Raw genomic sequence first — 21,705 nt, 5'->3', positions numbered from 1 at the left:
GGCTCCGGGCCCGCGGCCTCGGCTCCGCGGCGGCGGGCCCGGCTCCGCGGCGGGGCGCGCAGGCGACCCACGGGCGTCTCCTCTCCCTGCAGGTGGAGCTCTTGCCCGAGCGGGACTTGGACAACGACGGCACCAAGATAAGTGTAAGTGGCCCCGGCAACTCTCAGCCACGCAGGGCGAGGAAGGGTCGAGGCAGCTTCCTCGGGCTGCAGGAGAAGGACAGGGAGGGTGAGGGAGAGGAGCCCTCCGGAGCAGGGAGAGCTTTCACTCCGGCCTCCCAGTCCCTGCAGCTGCAACCTCCTCGAGTCTGCCCCCCAGTTCTCTCAGTATCCCCTTTACAAACACAGACAGAAACCCCAATGTCCCCTTCCTCCCCTGCTTCCCAGCTCAGAGCAGGGGGTGCCGGTATAGCCCTTATCCACACAACCTTCATCTCTGGGAATCCCCAGGGATGGGGGAGGCATCAGCAAGTGAGAAAAAGCCCATGGCATGGACTTGCAAATCCTCTGTTTCCACCAAGGCAGGCAGGTGCCCCACAACCATTCCTTTAGCTCTTGTCTCCACTTACGCTGGACAACTGCTGAGTCTGTCTGAGTTGAATCTGTATTTTGCTTCAGTGTGGTGGAGAGCTATTTAAATTGGTGTTTTCACAGTTTTATATTCACTGGTAGAAAACAACGCTTTTTGAAGCTTGGAAAAATCTTTGGAGAAGGCCACCCTATTGGGAATAATCTCTGCTCTTCACCAAAGGATGCTCTTCATCCTTTTGAAGAAAGTGGTTTCCAGTACCAGAGGTAGCTCTCTGTCATTTGGAGATAAAAGTAAAACATCTCAAAATTGTAAGCAACATTGTTACAGCCCTTGTCCAGGAAAGGGACACAAGGACCTCCTCACACTGCCGACCCCTAACCCAAGGCAGGCAAAGCCAGCCCCAGATTCAGAAGAGCTCAGACCCTTCTCCCTCAACATATGGAAGTGGGGTCCTGGTGTGGTGTTCACTGCAGTGGAAAGAAATACCGAGCAGATGTGGTGGCTAGAGTATTTCCTATGAGCTCCAGAAGTAGTTTTTCCTTCAGGCACAATCCCTTAGCAAATGCCTTTCAGCAGCATCCAAGGATTTAACTATCAGCAAAGTCTAAAATAGCAACAGATGCAAACATTTTTGTACACTCCTCTCTTCAATGCCCACAAAATGAATAAATAATAAATAAGGTAATTAAAGATAGGTTTAAGTGAAATTAGGTATAGTAATTCTAGATGCAGATTAGTAGGTAGTTATAAATGAGAATAGATGCTGGTTATTTTCAGAATCATACAAGTTTTGGCCATATTGATATCTCCCATGATACTTTTCACCCTACATTTATGCCATGGATCACATCTTCAGCTATCTTTGCAGACCACCTTACCAGTGAGGACCAGATAAGGTCTTTGGAAAAAAAAAGAAACACTAGACATACTGCTGGCACAAATTTATTCCTAATCAATGCTGTAGGGATTCTAAATCCCCACAGCTATCTATAAGATCTGTGATATGGTATGGTCTAAAAAACTTGTCCCATCTTTCAAGTTAAAATCTCTTTCTCTTATTATGAATGTTCATCATGAATGATGAGGCATTTATACAGTATTTCTATAAGGTTACATAAAATACATTTTATATTTGCAACAAAAAAAGTCAACATTAGGTTGACAGTCTAAAAGCGCTTTCTATAAAAGCAGTCTTTTTTTTCTTAGAAGCATATATAAAATCTCTTTTAATATTAATGGTAAATATCTTCATGAAGAGAAGAATAAGTTTTTAAGTGCATTTGGTAAATTTTTATCAAGAAATGATAAAACACGGGAACTGGGTTTTTAAGCTGTGCTAAAACCCATTGCTTCTGTTGGTTTTAAACAGTAATTAGCTAAACATTTTAAATGCAAACCCCCATATAAATTCTGCTCTCTATTAATGCAGTAAAGTACTAGCTTTGCATACAAGGCAGAATATGACCTACAGATCTCTCTCCATTCAGATGGCTCAAACAAACATCTTTATTCCTCTTGCTTGACCATGAGTTGTTCAGTAGAGATCTATTATTATTGAATGTGGTTTAAATAATTATTCAGTACTTTCTGTGTAATTTCTGTGTAATTAATATTGTGTATGTCATGCCTGAAAGCATGCAATCCATACTTTCAACTCAGTATGTCAAAGGTTCAGAACTGCAAGTAACACTATAGATGGTAAACTCCATCCAGCACCTAAGAGGAGTAATATATTCTCAAGCTTTGCTTCAATTTGCTTCTTCAATTTGCTTCTTCCAATTTATGAAGAAGGCAGAATAGCTGCTTTGCCAATGCTTGTAACTATAGTATGGTAAGCAATCAGAAACAAGGTGTTGTAAAATCATCACGTGCCTAGTTTCCATCTTACGGTTCCCTATTCCCATTTTTTGTGATTTGCCATAGACTCATTACTCTAACGTTATCCCACTCCCTGTCATTTATATGTTACAAAGTAACCTTTGCACCTATATTTATAGAATACTGTTAAGGAGGAGTTAAAATAGATTCTAGAGTTCTTCAAAACTTAAGCTTTCTGTCCCACTGAATCCCCCTTCATTGACTTCCAATGAGGCATGAAATATTAAACTAGATACAAAACTATTAAACTAGATACAAAGTAATAGCCGATTAATTAAATATAAATTCTCTAAAGTAAAGGACATACAGAAAAGAATCTGTTAACTTCCCTAATGTCTCTTAATACCTATCAGACATTTCTGGAGGCGTAATTTACTCATGTGTGTTTTAATTATGTAAGACAAAAATATGTTACATTACCTTCAGATAATAAAAGCATCTAGAGATAAATCACATGTCTGTTTATAGCTGACAACTTTTAAATGATCTTGGATATTAGTTGCTTTATATTCTCAAATTGTAGTAATGATATAGAGCTTCTAACAAGGACACATATTAATAAGAGGAAAGGAACTAACTCATATAAGATGTCTTGCTATGGATAATAAAACAAAAATGGAGCCAAAGTTTGGACACACCTGAAGGAGACAAATTGATGGACAAATATGCAATTTCAGTACAGTGAGGAATGCAAGCTAATCTCATAAATTACTGAAGAAGTTTAAATATTGACAAACATCTCCAACAAAGTTGTTAATGTGCTGGTTCAAAGACTGAATTATTCAATAAAGCCAAATAACTGGAAAGGTTTAACTGAAGAAATGCATAGATATTAGGCTTATACAAGCATGCTCATTAGGAATATTCATGATCTTAAGCAATTAATTGGAACAAGCAATGAAGTTTGGCTTGTTTGTCTGAGCCAATTAAAATTTCTGGCCATACCTTCTAAATAGCTTGGGAAAGAAGACATCAACTGTTCTTATAGGAGCAAATATTCAAATCCATTGCTGGATTTGCTGGATGTAATAACTTCCCTGTTGCTGGATGTAATAACTTACTACATTGCTGGATGTAATAACTTCCCTGAAGTAAGCAGTGTCACATTACTGATTAATGCTGCACTTGGTCTTCTCTGGATAGCCTCTGCATCATTAGAGTCTTCCCAGGGCAAGAATTATAACAGCTCATATGTTGTTTTTTGTTCTTGGAAAATTTGCAGACAGTGAAAGTACAAGGGAATGACATCTCCCACAAGCTGCAGATTTCAAAAGTGAGAAAAAAGGATGAAGGCTTGTATGAGTGCAGGGTGACAGATGCCAACTATGGAGACCTTCAGGAATACAAGGCCCAGGCATTTCTCAAAGTCAATGCTAACAGCCACTCTCGGCGAATGCAAGCCTTTGAGGCATCTCCAATGTGGTTGCAAGACATGAAGCCTCGTAAAAACATCTCAGCAGTTGTTCCAAGTAGCATCCACAACTCTGCCAATCAGCGTGTTCGTGCCACCTCCAGCCCTGAAGCGGCAGCCAAAATCCCCAAACAAAGTCCACAATCAGGTATGATAAAGCATTTTGAGCATTTCATTTGATTGCTTACCAGTGTGTACTCAACAGGATAACCAGGGGTTGTGACTAGGAAGACTGTGATGTTCATTTATTCCTCCTCCTTCTGCCCAAACCTTCCTGGCATTACTTTACCTCCTAAGAGACAAAAAATAATCTTTTGGTCAAAAGAAGTGAACAAACAAACAAAAAACTAGATCCCTGTATGTAGCATTCATTTCACCTGGCTTTATCTAAGAATAGGTGTTTTATCTAAATTTAGAATTTCCTGTAATCAGGAGAGAGGCATGTCAAGTGAATGATTCATCCCATTTTAAGGTGGCTGTGCATGGTAAACAAAATGAAACACCCGTCAGATAGTGTTTCTTCCTAGAGTAATATAGTTTGTTTTTTTTTTTCTGCGTTTTTGACATTTTTTTTTCTCTTAGGTAAGCTTTAGGAAAAGTTCCACAGGGAATGTGGACTTGTCATCTTTAGCAGTACGACACTCTGAATCATGCCTTAAAATGGCAATGCCTCAACTGTTTGCCATCTAGAAACTGATTACAACTATGACTTGTTTGAAAAATTTCATCATTGTATAAATGACCTATGTTCCTTATCTTTATATTTGCTACATTGATAACAGTACATTGTGCAGTCATGCAAAGATACAAGGATCTACCTTTGGAGATTCTTTGCTGTCATATATTTCACTACTGTATGATAACAGCAGTGAGATGGACAGCATAAAGAAACCAGACATATTGTAAATGATCGATTTTTTTTTTTCTGGAAAACAAGTTGTGCAAGTTAAAGCATTTCTGTCTTTTTTCTGTTTATACTGAGGTCCCATCTTAGCAAGCCAGGTAGTGACCAGCTAGCTTAAAATACATAGTGAAGGCTTTTCAATTTGTTCTGATTCTTCATTTTTCTGTTGGCAAATACTGTGTTAACAAAATCAAAACTGTAAATATGACAAATTTCATAGCACATCTATTGTTAAATCTCTTTTGACTTACATGCAAACTATTTGAGAAAAAGAAAAAAAAAACTTTGATAATATATTTAATTTACAGTGAAACAATCTGTTCATATGAAAATTACTATTATTGCTATTATAAAAGATAATGTACAGACTGTCACCATTTTATTTTTGTATATGCTTTAAAGCTTACATTTAGTTCTCTTTCAACTGATTTAAAATCATAATTTTACAATGTCTGTCCTTTCACAGAAATGCATAAAACACTTATTTTTCATTTGACTCATAAATAGACTTGCCCATAAAATGAAAATTGTACTTTATGCTCAGTGCTATGTGAAATTAATTAAACTAGTAACTAGTCAACTCAATAGCTACAGATTACGTTGCACTGGAACGCAAGTGTGTACACATCAGCTAATCCATTAAATCACTTGGATATAAAATTGAATTTGTAATATCATTTATGTCTTTAGTCCACCTATGTCTTACATGATGAGTGCCTTGGGCATTTGTTATTTGTGAATAGGTTATAACATAGAAAAGTCTTTAACTAGAGCAAATATTACTGTAGATCAAGTATAGGCAATCCCAAAGAAGAATTCTAAAATAAAATATATAAAAATATAGTTTATTTCATTTGTTTTCTGATGTAACACAAACTAATGCTACAGTTCATCAGAACTGAAATTCATCTCCTGAAGAAACATAAATTATACCAGGAAAACTTACGAAATTTAATTATAATTTAACAGTCTTTTACTATACAGTAATAATTGGTGATATTTTTCTTGAGCAACAGTTTAATTTTCCAAACAAAGATTCACTTTCCTTTTCTTGAGAAAACCTGGGCCCGGTTTTCCAGCCTTTTTCTGATTTTAATTTTATCTCTATTTTACACTCATTCTACACAGATACGAACACCTACAGAAGCTCAAGGCAGTTTCGGGGATTTAGCTGCAAATAACTTGGAGGAACAGTTTCAGATGAGGAAGGGGACTGATGAATTGTGAGACATAAGAACAGCAGAAGGGAGATGGCAAAGACAGACAGAAATGTTGTGTGTACTTTTTCTTTATATGGTATTCAAGCAATGTACCTTTGTTATACTTTCAAAGGGGAAATCTCTTTCTTCTTAAACATTGTTCAAACTACACTTGCATGTGCGAGACTTGTCTTGCATGCAATTGCACGCAAGAAATATATCCATCCAACCTAGAACATGAAAACAGGGTTTAATATAAAATTAGTGTTATTACTCAGGTGTTTGTGTTTGAAAGACATAGTAAGTCCTGTGATGTGTTTATTCACAAAGAGCAATGCATTGACTTCAGCAATTCTGTTTGAAAAGAGAAATACTATTAACTGTAGGTAATATGTCAAATATCTGTCCATATTAGAAAGCCAGTGTATGGTTACTGGCAGACAAGACATTTTCCTATCATGTTCACAGATTTTTACAAAATCGCTTTTAGAGTACAGGGGAACATGACACTGGGAAATTATTGGGAAAGTAGCATTTCAGCTCTTTCTGAAGAACTCTCATACAAACATAAGTAGACGGATGATGTGGTCCCCCAGATTTGTATTTGAAAGATAGATAACACAATTTAACATTTCTACATATTAGAGAATTCTGCATAACTCCAATTATTTATCTATACTTTTTTGTTAGGTAGCTCTGAAAAGCATTTGATATCCATTGCCATTTTGAACTATCATCATTTGCCAACAGCAGAGCTATTTCTGTCATTTTCTCACCCAAAAGGGAGAATATCAGTGATAATCATCAAGGGGATGTACAGCCAGAGTTGGTATATTAACACAATATGAGGTCCATTTTGTGAACTCTGAAAAGTGAGTATCGAAAAAGCCTCCATATATATCACTAGAGTAATGGCTAGGAAAAAAAAGAAAATTAAAGAGAGTATCTCTCCCAGATAGCCTTACATAATATACTAGGAAGCATTAAAGGTCTGCCTGAAAGTTAAACAGAAAAGAAAGCAAAAGTCAAAGCTTACACAGCTTGACCCTTTCATTTCATATTTATGGGCAGCAGTAAATGAAGTAAGCCATCACTGCATAACAGGAATATGAGTAATATGACAGGCCAATCTGCATATATTCAGAAAATGTCCTGTGTAGGTGGAGTGATAGACACTTTTTCCCCACATAGTTCATAATAACATAATCCGAAGGTAAAATATGGAGTTACTATAGGGCCTACTAACTCTAGGCAATGTTTCAATTAACTGGGGCCTAAGAGCTGAGTCCAGGTGAAAGGAAGCCAAATAATCTAGAGGCTAAGCCAAATCTCACTGTTTCATGGATATAAATCTAGCGTAACTCTGCTAGCTGCATTCAATTAACTCAACATTTATAGCAACACAAAGGGATGCAGAATTTGATGTACTGAGAATGTCCACGTCCCTCTAACTCCTCTTGGCCTGCCAAGGCTCTGATAAAGCACTCAAAACCATTAGTTACTTCCCAGACTCAGGCAGAATGGGCCTAGAGAACTCAAAAGGGAATAGCTGCAAATAAGGATGTGATGTTAGGCCCAGTTTTCTGACTGCTTAGATGCAGCAGATTGATAGAATACCTTTTGTTCTGTCCTAAAGTAACAAATTCAACCGTTGACTGAACCACGTGCCAAAACTGTTCCTCTGATGATGGCAGAGTTGCAGTGAGTGACTTGAAAAGCAGCAAAAAAGGGAAGAAGGTCTTTAACTAAGATGGAGCTGCTTGAATTCTTGGAAGATTTTGCCACATCAACAACCTGCTAATCAGGCACAGATGCAGAAGAAGAGGCGCTGATACTGATAAGCAATTGACATTCCTTCCAGTCTCCATTTTATCTACAGAATTCAGGAATTCATTATTACTAACCTATTACGAACACATTTTTATGTCCGATCTGGAATCTTCTGGAATATACAGCAACTATTTTTTTTTTTTCTGTGTTTGTTTGTTTATTTGTTTTGTACAACTCATTTTAAAGCCAATTCACAAAATCCTTTGAGGATCTAGGCTCTACCAAGGGGAGATATGACGTTACTGTTTACTTCACTAAAAGAGACTGTTTTTTGAAACTGTTCTTTTAGAAGCTGAGTATACAAGACTAGGAGGTACCAACTGTCTTTACAACTGTCAGACTGCAAAAAGGCCATCTCTTTTCTAAAGACTCCGTGAAAGCAAAGCAAAATGAGAATTCTGTCCTTCTTGTTCTGACTCTTCCTCAGCAGTAGATCTCAGAAATTCTTAGAAAAAGATGATGTGAAGAATTCCTATTTTACACCTGTAGACATTACAGTCTGTAATTTTTATTTGAAACTTGCATTTAATTCACTTCTTCTAAATGGATCTGCTACATATTTTTAGCTCTTCTGAAATAATGGAATAAATGGTTACCATTTTACTTCATGTAGCCATATTACCCAGTTAGTTGCTGACACTGAAGCTATAAGGATTCCTCAGAAGTCCTACTACTGAGAAGTGCTATTCTACCCAAAATGACTTCACTGGCAAAGAAAGAGGGTCTTACCAGGTGCTAAAAAAATTTTTAGGCCAAGAATTCCAAAGAAGATTGACCTATCAACCTTCGGTTTCTTTCAAAAGACATACTTCATTTTTTATATGTGTATACTTAATGAAAGAAACAAAAGTATTCATTTAAATACCTACTCCTCAAACTTAATCTGGCTGAATTTAGTAACAAAATAAAAAGGTAGTGGAGTTGGACTTCTGTCATCACAAGTTAAAAATGGAACCCATACATCATGCAAGTCAGTATCTACTGTCCACATGCTCAGGCCAGACTGAATTCTGGACATCCTTAATATCAAACATCTGTGAAATCAGAGAAACTATTTGCATTCCTAATTATGCCCATAGTTAAGCACTAAGGCTGAACTCTAGAAGAAAATCACGGTCTTCTAATCTTTGTTGAGATGATCATGGATTCTGACCTAGTCAAATACATATATGGCATCTTCATACCCCTGGTGCTTGTAAAGATACCTTAGATACCTTAGAGAACCACATTCAAAGGTAAGAGGGAATTTCAGAAAGCAAGTAGTGGTAGATCAGAATCAGCCAACTATAGGAAAGGTGTTTTCCTGACAGATTTCCTGTCTGGATATCTGTTTGGATATCCAGACAGATATCCATCTATATGGATAGACATAACTTGGACTACTACTGAATAGCTGCTTTTTCAAATAACTTACAGGTTCTATGCTTGAAAACATGGAAAATTGTCTTTGGATGCTGTACTAGATATCTGCCTCCCATGAAGTCAATCCAGAAACAGTGAGGAAAAATACATCAGGAACTATATATTCAAAGCGAAGAAATACATCTCACCCTTTCTTCATCTAAACTTTTGTTTATCTGTGCATATGTATAATGCAATCTTTCTTATTCTTTTAATATCCTTACCCCTATATTTGGTTATTCATCTACCACAGCTGTGTTTGCACTTAAAGCCATCTCTTCCTTTCCTTTTAGCTATTTAAATGAATCTTTTAGAGTCACCTCTCCTTCAGGACAAAACTGATAAGTAAAAAGAGGTAGAGGGCCGCACAGAAAATTACTGAGCAGAGGAATCACAGTTACAATGCTATGACAGCCTGATATAACTTTCTATGGTATTTAACCACTGAAAAGTTCACAGATGGGTCACACAGCTAGTAAAGAAAGAAAAGAAAAGATGGGAAGAGAAGAAAAATAAGTTGTTTATGAGCTGTTTGTCAGCTAACTGGAACTGCTTCTCATTGCTGCACCATCAGTTTGCACTGGGTCATCAGAGACAGCAGAATATGTGACAGGGTTTGCTCTTTAAATAACGAATGGGATTTCCTTGCTTCAGAACAAAAGCCATATGTTACTTGAAGCATATACAGAGAAGCAGAGGACATTTTTGCTTGTTTCAGATAAGAAGCAGGAAGTTTCCACTTTATGTTGCATTACTTGATTCCAAAATCCTTTGCATCACTTGTAATTTTTAAAGAATGGCTGGAATTATCTGCTGGTTGGATTGGATACAACTCCACTGGAAGCCAAAAGAACAGCAATAGCAGTATATTTGGCTCAGGCATGAGGATAAGAATGAATGTTCTCCTTCCTCATAAAATGAGGGTGAAACGTGAGAAGAATCCAATTTTACCTCACTCATGCCATCTGAGGAAGTTTAGAACAGCAAAGCTGTCTGTAAACAGAGTGCAGAAGGGAAAAAAAAAAAAACCCGAAAACTGCTATTTTCAACTCATTCAGATTCAGAGTTGGGCGGGGTTGTTTTTGTTCCTGCATCTTTCATGTGTGTTTACTTTTTTCCTTTCACTTTGATGGACTTTCTTCTAGCATTTCTCTTTGAAACCTCAACCCAGATTAGCTAAAAAGCTCAACTCTCTTAGTATCTGCTTATTCTCTGGACAGGAATTTTTGATCTGACTACATAATTCACAACCTTCAGAGGCATTCCAGACACATAACCTTTTTATATATATATATATCTAGAGTAATAATTAATTAATTTTGCTTTGCTGATGATAAAGCTGGATGTTATTTTGAAGAACAGTTGATGATCTTTCCCCAGCTTTGTGAAGAAAAGACTATTCCAACCCCTACATTCTACCTTATCATAAGAAAATCGCTGTCATGCTTTTTGGCAGTGCAATTTGCTACCCTGTCTGTTTATGGGTGTTGCAGTATGATCCACCTCACTGCAGTTTGTCCCCCACCCACTGACAAATGCTACTGTCTTGGAACAAAGTTGCTAATGTACTGAAAAGAACAAAAAGATGAAAGCGAACTGCTGCAGCCACCAGTCTTCACGCGTATGATCTGTGTGTTCATCAACAGCAACAAGAAAGCAGATAGCAAATTACAACACTGATTTTGCTTTCAGAGCTACTGGGAACTGATTTCTACTACCGCCAAGAAGCTATTGGTAAAACAGAAGGGGAAGAATGAACCCTCTATTCTAGATTATAGAGTTATGGTGTACACCTTTCCCCAGTTCACACTGTGTGACTGAACAAAGTGTTAAATGGAGAAGATATTTTGTCTTGGAGAACAAATAAATTTATTATGAAGTCAAGAAGTGGTGATCAGTTAGATCTATCTCACAAAGAGCTGAACTTCCAGATGGTGCAAAATACTGCAGTAAATTAATAGTGATTAATACCTTTGGAGAATATGACTACATGGTATCATATTTCTGAAACACTCACCTGCCGAAATGACAGCTCAAATATCTGTTTGATGTTGTGTTTAATCCTTCATGTGCACACAATATATATTAATGAACAACTGCTTTATAGTTGAGGAGTCTTTGAATAATGAAGAAGAACATTACATGACTATGATTGTGCTCACACTGCAGAATATGGGAAAAAAAAGGTAAAAAAAAATCTGAAATAAAAGTAGAAAAAAAACCCCCAAAACTTCAGAATGTCAAGAAGATGAAATGAATATGAGATTCAGAACAAATCCTTCAAGCTGCCTTCTAAAAATGTATCATTTTGACCACATGCACAGTGGTAATTGTGGTAATTTTTAGTGGTAATAACTTGTCTATCTTTATTTGTATCGTCAGAGATGCAAGAGTGAAAGTTATGACTTGTGAACTCTGAGTTGGCTCTTATAGTTTAAAATGTTGCTGCTCTGAAGCATAGATGAGCCCCTTGTCCTAGCTGAGCAGCTATTGTTCCAGACCAGGGTGGGAGAAGAAAACAGGTGCCAGCTACTCAGCTGTCCCAGTTCACAATCTCAAATATAAAATTAAGCCAGTGGACTTTGACAGATGTGTTGTTTAATGAAACAGATGAAGAGGTGGCACATGCTTGCCTCTGTCACTCCTATTATGGGAGTTGTAATTTCTGAAAGAGATAAGAGAGCTGGAGGCACTAAAATCTTAAACTGCTGCAGCTAAAACCATTATGAGCGCATGAGTCACAGCCTTTAGATAGAGGTACGCTCTGTTAGTCAGAAGTATTGTTCTAATCTCTGTAACAACTTCATTATCCATCAGGCAAACAAAGGCTTAGAAGAATGGTCCTTGCCTCAAAACACTTGCAATCCAGGAATCAGAAAGAAAAAAAAAAAAAAAACAGACTGATTAGTCAGAGGGATACAGATAAATGGGAGCTTAGTTGAATTCCATGGAAATACCTCTTCTTTAGAATGACATAAATAGAAGGAGATCAGATTGACTATATGTCAAACACAAGCCTAAGCAGTGTCAGGTGTGAAAAGTGAGCAAAGACATTGAATATCTCATGCTGAAATATTTAAGAAGAATGATAATTTTCCTTCTGCCTGAGTTACAATAAGCCTCTTTGTTTTTCTTAGTATGACAATGCTGTTGAAGATGATATAGTAATATTAAAGACCATCCTACTTAAAACTTTTTGTAATAGATAAAAAGATGAACAGGATGTGAAACGCACAGGGGAAGGAAGCGATGAGTTCAGTTATATTTTTCTTCAAATAAAACTTACCCTTTGTAGGTAACTTTAAAGTATCTTTCAGAAATGTCGCTGCGGCCAGTTTAACTACAATGTTGCATATAACAAATATACGCACACTTATTTGGATTATAAAAGTACTTGGATGGGGTCACATTTAGTAGACAGTAGAAGGAGGGAGGTACTAACAATAAACTTAATTGAAGAAGAGTTTTGTTTAAATGCTGAAGTTGCCACCTTCATTCCAGTTGAGGCATAAGTCATATGTATGAGATGAGGATGTGTTACCACAAGTCAGCCACAGAAGCTTGTATTTACTTTGGATTCAGCCATTTTCTGCAGATAAACTTGGTGCACTTCTGTGCATCACTTTCCTCATTTTTTTTCTGTCATACATTAAAGAAAAAAATGCCTGAGATATTTTATATCCATAGCTTTCTGGTGCAGAAAGCTGTTCAGTACAGGTAAGAACAGCCACAAAACATGTTGCTAATGGCTCTAAACAATAGGATTAACACTACAAATGAACTAAATTAGAGTTTGCATTTCTTTGAGTTTACCAGTCCTATTCAGCTTTAACTAATACAGTGTGCAGTTGCTTCTCACACTAGGTAAAATAGCTAACACTCATGTTCCACAGATGCTGTGCAAACACTTCTACTTGTAACCTCTTTCCGAAAAAGTACTTCCTCGCTGAACTAGAAATAGCCGAAGTAAGTGGATTACTTATACATATGAGAGATATTCAGTGTAAAAAGTTTACCTGCTGAAGTACTAAATAGAGAGAGTGAATTAGCATATCCATCACAAATGGATGATGGCTCAACGTTTGTGACCAAAAGCAAAAGACACACAGAATGTGTTCTCATAAGAAGAGTCAAGGAAGTTTGGCTATCGAGATAAGAGAATCCACACTATAGCAGTGGAATTACTTACAGGCACTACAGTTCAGAGACTTGGATAGAAACCTTGTCTGAAAGCATGAAATTTGAAGCAGCTGAACACTAAAAAAAAAAAAAGTTTAAGCTGCTAGAAGGGGGAACATGCTTCTGGGTGCATCTAAAGATGAAAGCTGTATATCTTATGTTCAAAAATCATTTTGATACTGACACACTCTTTGCATATCACCTGACTGCCAGGGGCAAATCATCTGCACCTCATTTCCACTAACATGTGTCTCATCTAATGCTAATTTACTTCTTTAAGTTTGATTAAGAATCCTATGTGAAAAACATTAAAGAAATTGAAATTTCAGGAACTGAATTTTTCATGGGAGAGCCTGTCCAGATTCCTAATCCTACTTTTAGACCAAAGCAACTTAGATTCTTAGATGCTTTTCTTAGATAACTGCTAGAGAAAGTAGAGACACTCACAAGACAAAAGTAGTACTGTGAAGACTTCCTAATCATGCTGCTATGAAAAGCATCATTTAATCTTCAATTATTTATTAATGCAATTTAAACCAAGCTGTGTATTAAAACAGAAGGAAAGGCATTAATGGGAATGGGATTGGGAATTGTGAATTAGAGGATAAAGGAGATGAAAGTAAGAGAATAAAGAAAAATTATGCCACATTCAGACTAAAACAATTAGATTGTCCAATTTATTTTTGCAGTGCAATTTGTTTTAATTCAATGGGATATTTTTGGCTCTTCTCATCAGAACAGTATGAAAATCTACAAATGCTGATGCATTTCCCACTTCAGCTACATATTTTAGGGTTTCAGCACTCCCTTCTGCCATTCAAGCTAAAAGGATATCATGGTTAGGTTGTCTGAAATAAAAAATAATAATAATAATAAAAAAGAATTATTTTAGCTTCTTCATATTGAATGCTGGGTTGGGAAGTACAAATGACTGATGGCACAAGTATAAAGCCTGTTTGCAGTCAAGGGTTAAATAAGGAGAGATGCTTGAACATTAAAAAAAGTGACTCAGAGTTATGTTGCACAGGTAAATCAAGACTTAACTCTCTCCTTGGGTACAGTTTGAGGTAATAGAATATGTATAACACAGCCAGAATGTAAAATACCACTTTTGGTAACCCCAGTTTACCAACAATTCTACTTCTTTCTTTCCCAGCATTCTGAAATTACAAAATCATTCAAATTTCCACTCATCTTTATTATCTGCTTTGGCTATTTTGCCTTTCTTTTTCTTTTCATAGTGCTAACTATTGTCCTTTCATAGATTTATTGTGACCTTTCCTGGACCACAGCTTGAAAGCAAGTATCATTTTACTGTGTCTGAAGTCTCCTGAGATCTTTCTCACAAGTGTTTCCATCTCATCTTGCATTAGAACATGGCTTTAGGCATAGCTGGAAGCAAGTTAAAGGCTGTGACCAGCCTCAACCCAGAAAGTTATAGTGACACAAGGCTTTCACCCAGGTTTCTCCTCTAATCAGAGTTTACTCTTATTTTCTTTTAAGCTGTGGCAGTGCCCAAGACCTCTGTTTGCCCAAATGCCTTTCCTAGACAAAGCAAGGGAATAATCAGGACTCCATTCTTCTTCCTTGCTGGTTTCTCTGGGCATTACTGGCAGAAACTCATTGAAACTCAATAAATATGCTGGTCTAAATTTCTATCAGTTCGATTAATGCGTTAGCTGCTCTTCTTGAAAATTGTTAAAAGAATTAGAAGTCTATTTTTGTGCAGCATACAAGATGAATAGATAGAAGATTGACAAGTGTGCATCCAATGGAGATGGGTAAACTGGAAGCGTCAGCTAAAATATCTATGTTGAACATTATACCCACTTCTCCTCCAGTGTTTGTTTCCCCAAAATTTAACTGTAATATTTAGTCCTTAAAATATACATCAGAAGGAATTTCCTTGAGAAGAGAAAGGAGAATCTTATATTTCTTAAAGGGATTTTTTCTTTCCAAGTGCATATATATATTCACAGATTCACAGATTCACAGAATATTTAAGGTTGGAAGGGACCTCTAGAGATCATCTAGTCCAACCTTCCTGCTCAAGCAGGCACACCTAGAGCATGTGGCACAGGGTGGCATCCAGGCGGGTTTTGAAGACCTCCAGAGTAGGAGACTCCACAACCTCCCTGGGCAGCCTGTTCCACTGCTCTGTCACCCTAACAGTAAAGAAGTTCCTCCTCACCTGGAGACGGAACTTCTTGTGTTTCAGCTTGTGGCCATTACCCCTCGTCCTATCGCTGGCCACCAGTGAGAACAGCCTGTCCCCTTCCTCCCTGCATTCTCCCTTCCTGAACTTATACATATTAATCATATCCCCTCTGAGCCTTCTCTTCTCCAGAGAAAACAGGCCCAGCTCACTCAGCCTCTCTTCATACGAGAGATGTTCCATTCCCTTAATCATCCTATATTCCAGCTGTATAAAAGAGATAAGTATCATTATGATTTCCACAGTTCAGAAGAACTTGTTTCATAAACAAAGACAGCAATTGGTAGGCCAAAGAGAAAGAATGCATTTATTTCAAACCTTTGTGAGATAAACTCAGATCAAATTTGAAATAAAAACAACCCTACTGAGTTTCACCTATCTTTATGGACTCAAATGTGGAAGGGCTTTCCAATAAATCTGTGGTTCATGAATATCCCAGGAAAATTACAGCAGGTGTTCTATGATCTTTTACTTATTTTACATAGAAATCATACTAAATTATGATTTCCTATGGTTTCAATGGGGCTTGACAATAAGACTATTTCGAATCTAAGCAGCAAAACTGATTGTTGCAGGACAGCAAGCTGGGCACTGCAAAAATGGAAGAAAATGTTAGCATAAGTTCATGAAAAGTAAAACTGCCAAATTGTCACACCTCTGTGATTTCAGAAACCAATAATATAATGAAATTGCTTTGTATTCAGCACATGCACAGAAGGAATCCCTTAGATATACTTAGGGATTGCTCAGCATTGGGTGATACATACAGAGAATCCAGAATGGATTGTTGTGTGACTAGCTGTATTTTTCACGTATTAGTCAGCACTAAACCAAGACCCTGTTTGGGACACTAATTTTCTCTTGTGATCACTGGCTTAATATTTAAAAGAAATACAAAGATATACCTCCTTAAATTTATGAAATGAATAAAATATTAAAGTAGTGCTATAGAATTCACAAATTGTAGGATATTAGACTATCCATTGCAAGTATAAGTTGACATATTTAGTTTTCATAGTTTAATAGCTCTGAGAGAGAGGTATTAAGAATCAAAGTGCAGTAGGCTATTACCAACCAGTATCTTTCCAAACCTTAGCAAGCCCAAAGCATTTCAAACTGCTAGACCCTTACAGATGCAAATTGCTTGCTAACCATCAGGATGAAATTTGTAAGGTACTCTCACAAATATCATATTCTAATACTATACCATCTAAAACAGCTGCTGACTTTATAAACTGTTGCTTTTTTTTTTTTTCTCCATTTGTGAAAATTAAATGGGCAAAGTTACAAAAACAGCATTAGCTTTTCTTGGCTTGCCGCCTCAAGACCCACATATTTTTATACAAATTTTGTCTGATTGGTAACTTGGTGAAAGCTAGGAATGACAATCATGCAGGCATCCTAACTAGCTTTTTGATCACCTCCATTTCATGTTCACTTAAAATGTACAGCTTCTGCTGATAAGCAATATGTTATACTGAGACATTACAAAATTAATCTCATTAACAGAATAAAATTTATATTTAGTCATTCAGTACATGCAGTGAAGAAATCTGGCTGAGCATTTACGACATAGATTATTTATTATTTTAAGCAATAAGGACATAATTACTTATTGCTATTGTTTTCCTTTCTTAGTTCTCCTGGCATTTAAGTAAACCTCAGGTTGAACAAAACACTGTTTCAAAGGGCGTAATGGCATGAACTACTCTTTCACACTGTTACACAGAAACTTCTCACATGCCTTTGACAAAACAGCCTATTTTTTGATAGGAAAAAGTGCAAATATTTCACCAACATTTGCCGGTTTTGATGGATGTCAGTGGCAGGAAACAGAAAACAATACATGGATGTTCACCTTTTCTCTTTTCACAGCAAGAATACAGCTGGATTCCCATGGCTGATGGGCCACACAGTGGATCCATACACACCACCATTCTTCTTCTAAGTTACTACCTTTGAGGGTAATACAATTGACCTGAAATAAAAAAAAATCTCTTTAGCTCTCACTACGTTAATTGAGAAATAATGTTAGAAATGACAGGAGAATGAGTAATTTAGCAAACACACCATCACACTGATACTTTTGTACTAATGTTACTGTGCTCACAGTCCCAGTGATACTTTTCCAGTTCTGGTCACCTCTATACAATCAAAGTGAATCTGTATAAAAATTCTGAGTTTGCATACTCTATATTTTGGAGACATTTGGATTTGGATTTTGGTCTGAAATTTGCCTCTGATTTAAGTGTATAAAAATGAAAATAAATTTCTCATTAAAATACTCTATGACTTCTTGGGAAATCTAGATTTGTAGTCAAAATGGAAATTCCATACCTATTTCTCTTAGCTCATCTTTTAATAAGATAGAAAAAAAATAAACAAATAGATATGAAACAGGAAAAGGAAGAGATCAAGAATCTACTTGGGGTAGCTAGCTTGGTAACAGAGTGTTTAGTGTGTTCTATATTTGCAGCTTTCACCCTTCCAAAAACTACAGAGATATCTAAGTTCATGAGAGTAAAAACAAAAATCTGGAAAAAAAAGCAAACCAAAGAATACTTAAACTCTCACTGTATTTAGCAAGGCACCACTGATAAGAATGCACCTAATCATCATACTTGCCACATATTCATTTAATTGAGGAAGTATTGCTGAAAATGCGCCAGCTCGAGTTTGACAGTATTTTGCAAGCTAAATTATTTGAAAGCACTAATGAAGGCACTGATATGGCATTAGGATATACTAATCAGTTCCTGAAACCCTGCAAAGCACATTGCACACTGTAATACCTAAAGTGATTTCTAGCAATCCTACAGCTTCTTTCTTCACTTAGAGGCTAAAATTGTTTTAGCAGCAGTAATTCCTTTAACTTTTCTTAGGTGTTCTCTATTGCTTCAACTTGCACTTACTGTATCTATATAGATAAAGAGCTAAATTCCTTTCAAGACAAGCAAACTCACCATTTACAAAAAAAAGCATGTACAATATGTGACAATACTGAAAGGAGATGGGAATTTATACAATGAATGAATTATACATATTTATAAAAAATACATCATATGTATGCAACATGTGACTTTAGGAACTACAGGCTACCGAAGAAAGCAAAAAACAAACAAACAAACAAACAAACAACAACAACAAAAAAAGAACATTTTCCGACAAGTATTATGGTTCTTTTTTTTTGCACAATGAAACAGTTTACGCCAAATCTATTTTGTATCACTGTTTCTTTTCTACACATTATAGTTTTCAAATTCTCAAATTATAATGTTGTTAAAAAAAAATCTATCTTAACAAATATTCATGAGACTCTTGTGAGCATTTATCCTTATTTGTGTTCTGTATATTTAATGCAGAGGAAATACATTGCTCAAGAGTATTTTATTTGATTAAAAAGATATTTAAAAATAAAAAGAATGAAAGTAATTCAACATAACATAAAGTAAACTAACAATACAAAAGGTCCTAAATTCTTTTAGGGAGAGAAAAAATATTTATAAAAATCTGTCAAATGACAGATTTATGTTTATATAAAATGGAAAATAAAGCCATGCTATGATAATATTGAAAACAGAAAAGTAAATTTGACCTGTGGACTGAAGCACAGAAATACTACCCCCATGAGAGCAATCCACAGGAAGAAGCCCCAGCAAATTTACATGAGTACTTATTTGAAGGTTCAGTTTCTCACACAGAGTATGTGCTTTGTGAAGCATGGAAGACTACTGCAGCCTAGTACAGGCAGGCTAGAGCTATCAGATGGGTGCATGAAAATTGGGTTTGTGTTTCCCATCTACATTCAACAGTAACTGAACACACAGCTCCCTCTGACTCTTTTGAAAAGCTTGTTCTCTAAGACTTGTCTCTCTATTCAGAAGTTTATATTCACTCACAAGTTCAGTTCACATGTGGAAAACTGAAATATAACAGATACATCTGAAACTCCTGTGTATATTACAGAGAACTCGAAGTCTTTTATAGCAATTACTATACATGTATAATGTCTCACACCATGTATTTACAAAAGGAAACAGTATTCAGAAATGTAGGATTTAGTTTAATATGCTTTCTGGAGGGGAAAATTTACAAAAGACAGGAATTGAAATACTTCTTGTTAAACTTCTTATGAACAGCAAGTATATAGCTATACAAGCTATATAACTTATAGCAGCTATAGAAGAATGTTTTGCTAATATATGTTTGAAAACTTAAAACAAATGAGCATAGCATTGAGTTCTTTTGCTTTCACTACGAAGAGAAACACAAGGTTTTTGGGGGCTGCAATAAAACTCAATATTCAATTTAATATTAAGTTCTTCATAAAAGTAACTTAAATATGATTAATAGATTTTTTAAAAAATAATAAGCTACTAAATAATAATAAGCTACTAAAAGTCTGGTACTATTATTGACAGCATATAACAACATCATAGATTTGATGTCGATAACCATCAATAAACTCAATTCTATTCAAATAGACACAGAGATAAAATCTATTAATCATGCTTTAACCTGTTATAATTAGTGGTTTTATTCTGGTTAATGAAATCCAGTTTATGGTTTACACCTCAAGTAATATGTTTCAAGTTCTGAATGTAATTATTTATGCTACAGGGAGTTATCAAGTACTAAGACTTGGTGTCTAACACCTCTAAATCCGCATGTGTTTCGTGTGTCAATATTTCAAATTCATTAGTGCATGTTTTTATTCTGATAAATTTAAATACAAAGTATGTTTTGAGGAATAATGATATATATCATTGCTTTCATAGATTGCTAGAAAAACAAACAAACAAAAAAATCTGGGAAAAAACAATTTCTTGAAAATAAATACCACTCCAACATTTTGACATTTTGTTTCCCCTTGTAACTAGCACAGCTATTTTCCAGCATCGCCTCTGGTTTTCAAAGCAATACTAGGTAGCCACGGGACGGCTTGTTCAGTATCAGTCCTCGCCGTCACTGCCCACATCTAGCAATGCTTGTGTAAAGAATGAGGGGGAAGGCGTTTGTTCCTCTTGGTATATGGTTACTGGGTTACGTTGTTCAAAACATACAAGAAACAAAAGCAAAGCAATACAGGCAAACCTCTCCGGGACTGAAATATTTTGTGTTATCATTTGCAGTGCATGCCAAGACATTCATGAGCACCAGAGCCAACCTGGCGAGCTAATTAATATATAAATGTATGTGTTTAAAACAGCCTTATAAGGAACATTGGAAATCTGCAAGATGAGCGAATATCTTATAACTTCTTCCGCAGGTGCGAGGATAGCTACAAGCCATGGACTTTCTGTCCTGCTTCTTGTTTGTGGCTTTGTGAAGGGTGCTTTGCTTTAATCTAAAAGTGCTGACTTTTTCCAATATCACTTTCTCTTCTTAAAGCAAAGAGCATATCGCCTGTAAAATCCACGGAGCGGACAGCAAAGTTGACCCTAACCTCCAACCATCACTCTGCACCCAATGTACTCTAAATCTCTACACAAGGAGCACCTTCTACAGGAAGTACAAACAAAAATACTAAATAAATAAATAAATAAATATTATAAGAAGAGGATATCACATGTTTTCTTGATAGATCTTATTTTCTTTGGCATATCACTGATCATTTATTTGAAGAGAACTGGCGTGAAGTAATAGGACATTTTGTAACAGCAAGACCTATTTTCCTTTTCTCTTGGCAAGTAGAAGCCTCATGTCCTTGACTTCTCAGGGGTTGGCCTGCGAGTCATCGGTATTATAAAATTAACCATGGATGACATTTAGTTTCCTGTGTTGAAAGAATTGTTCCAGCTATGAAGCAAACAGAGGCCAAATAATGAAACAAACAGAATGAATCAACGTCAACCCTGATAAAGAACCTCACAAACTTTGTCAAAAAGTCTTTTTTCTCCTTTTTTTTTTTTTTTTTCATGAGGAATAGAGAGGAAAAAGAAAAGCTAAACAGAGTAAGGGCACAGCTTCTGGCAAACAAATGAGAGTTTTTTTCTTTTCTTTTAATTTTCTTTTTCCCATCACTCCCCACTGTGGGTTTTTCCACTCCTCTTTTGTTTTGTTTCTTGTTCAATGGTGGCATTTGCTGACTTAGGCCAACCCCTGACAACAGCGTGGAGGTTGATATATATACACCTTTTTTTTTGTGTGTGTGTAT

The 21,705-nt window shown here is 36.3% G+C and overlaps 1 protein-coding gene across 5 annotated transcripts in view; it reads left to right on the top strand.

The window, feature by feature from the left end:
* Positions 1-21,446, top strand: part of VSTM2A (V-set and transmembrane domain containing 2A) — a 24,819-nt gene extending 3,373 nt beyond the window's left edge. The window contains exons 3-5 of one of the 5 annotated variants that reach the window (XM_026044440.1): positions 93-143; positions 3,632-3,968; positions 20,940-21,446. In XM_026044440.1, the coding sequence (XP_025900225.1) occupies positions 93-143; positions 3,632-3,968; positions 20,940-21,028 (477 nt within the window). In that variant the 3' untranslated portion in view covers positions 21,029-21,446. Of the gene's footprint in view, positions 1-92; positions 144-3,631; positions 3,969-17,423; positions 17,468-20,680 lie in introns of those variants that run through there. The other 4 variants (XM_026044441.1, XM_026044444.1, XM_026044442.1 and 1 more) reach the window with 4 other exon arrangements.
* The last annotated feature ends 259 nt before the right edge of the window (positions 21,447-21,705 follow it).

This window comes from Nothoprocta perdicaria, unplaced genomic scaffold (genome assembly GCF_003342845.1).
Source record: "Nothoprocta perdicaria isolate Ctin4 unplaced genomic scaffold, notPer1 scaffold_363, whole genome shotgun sequence".
Lineage (NCBI taxonomy): Eukaryota > Metazoa > Chordata > Aves > Tinamiformes > Tinamidae > Nothoprocta > Nothoprocta perdicaria.
This window is presented reverse-complemented; position numbering and strand designations above follow the sequence as displayed.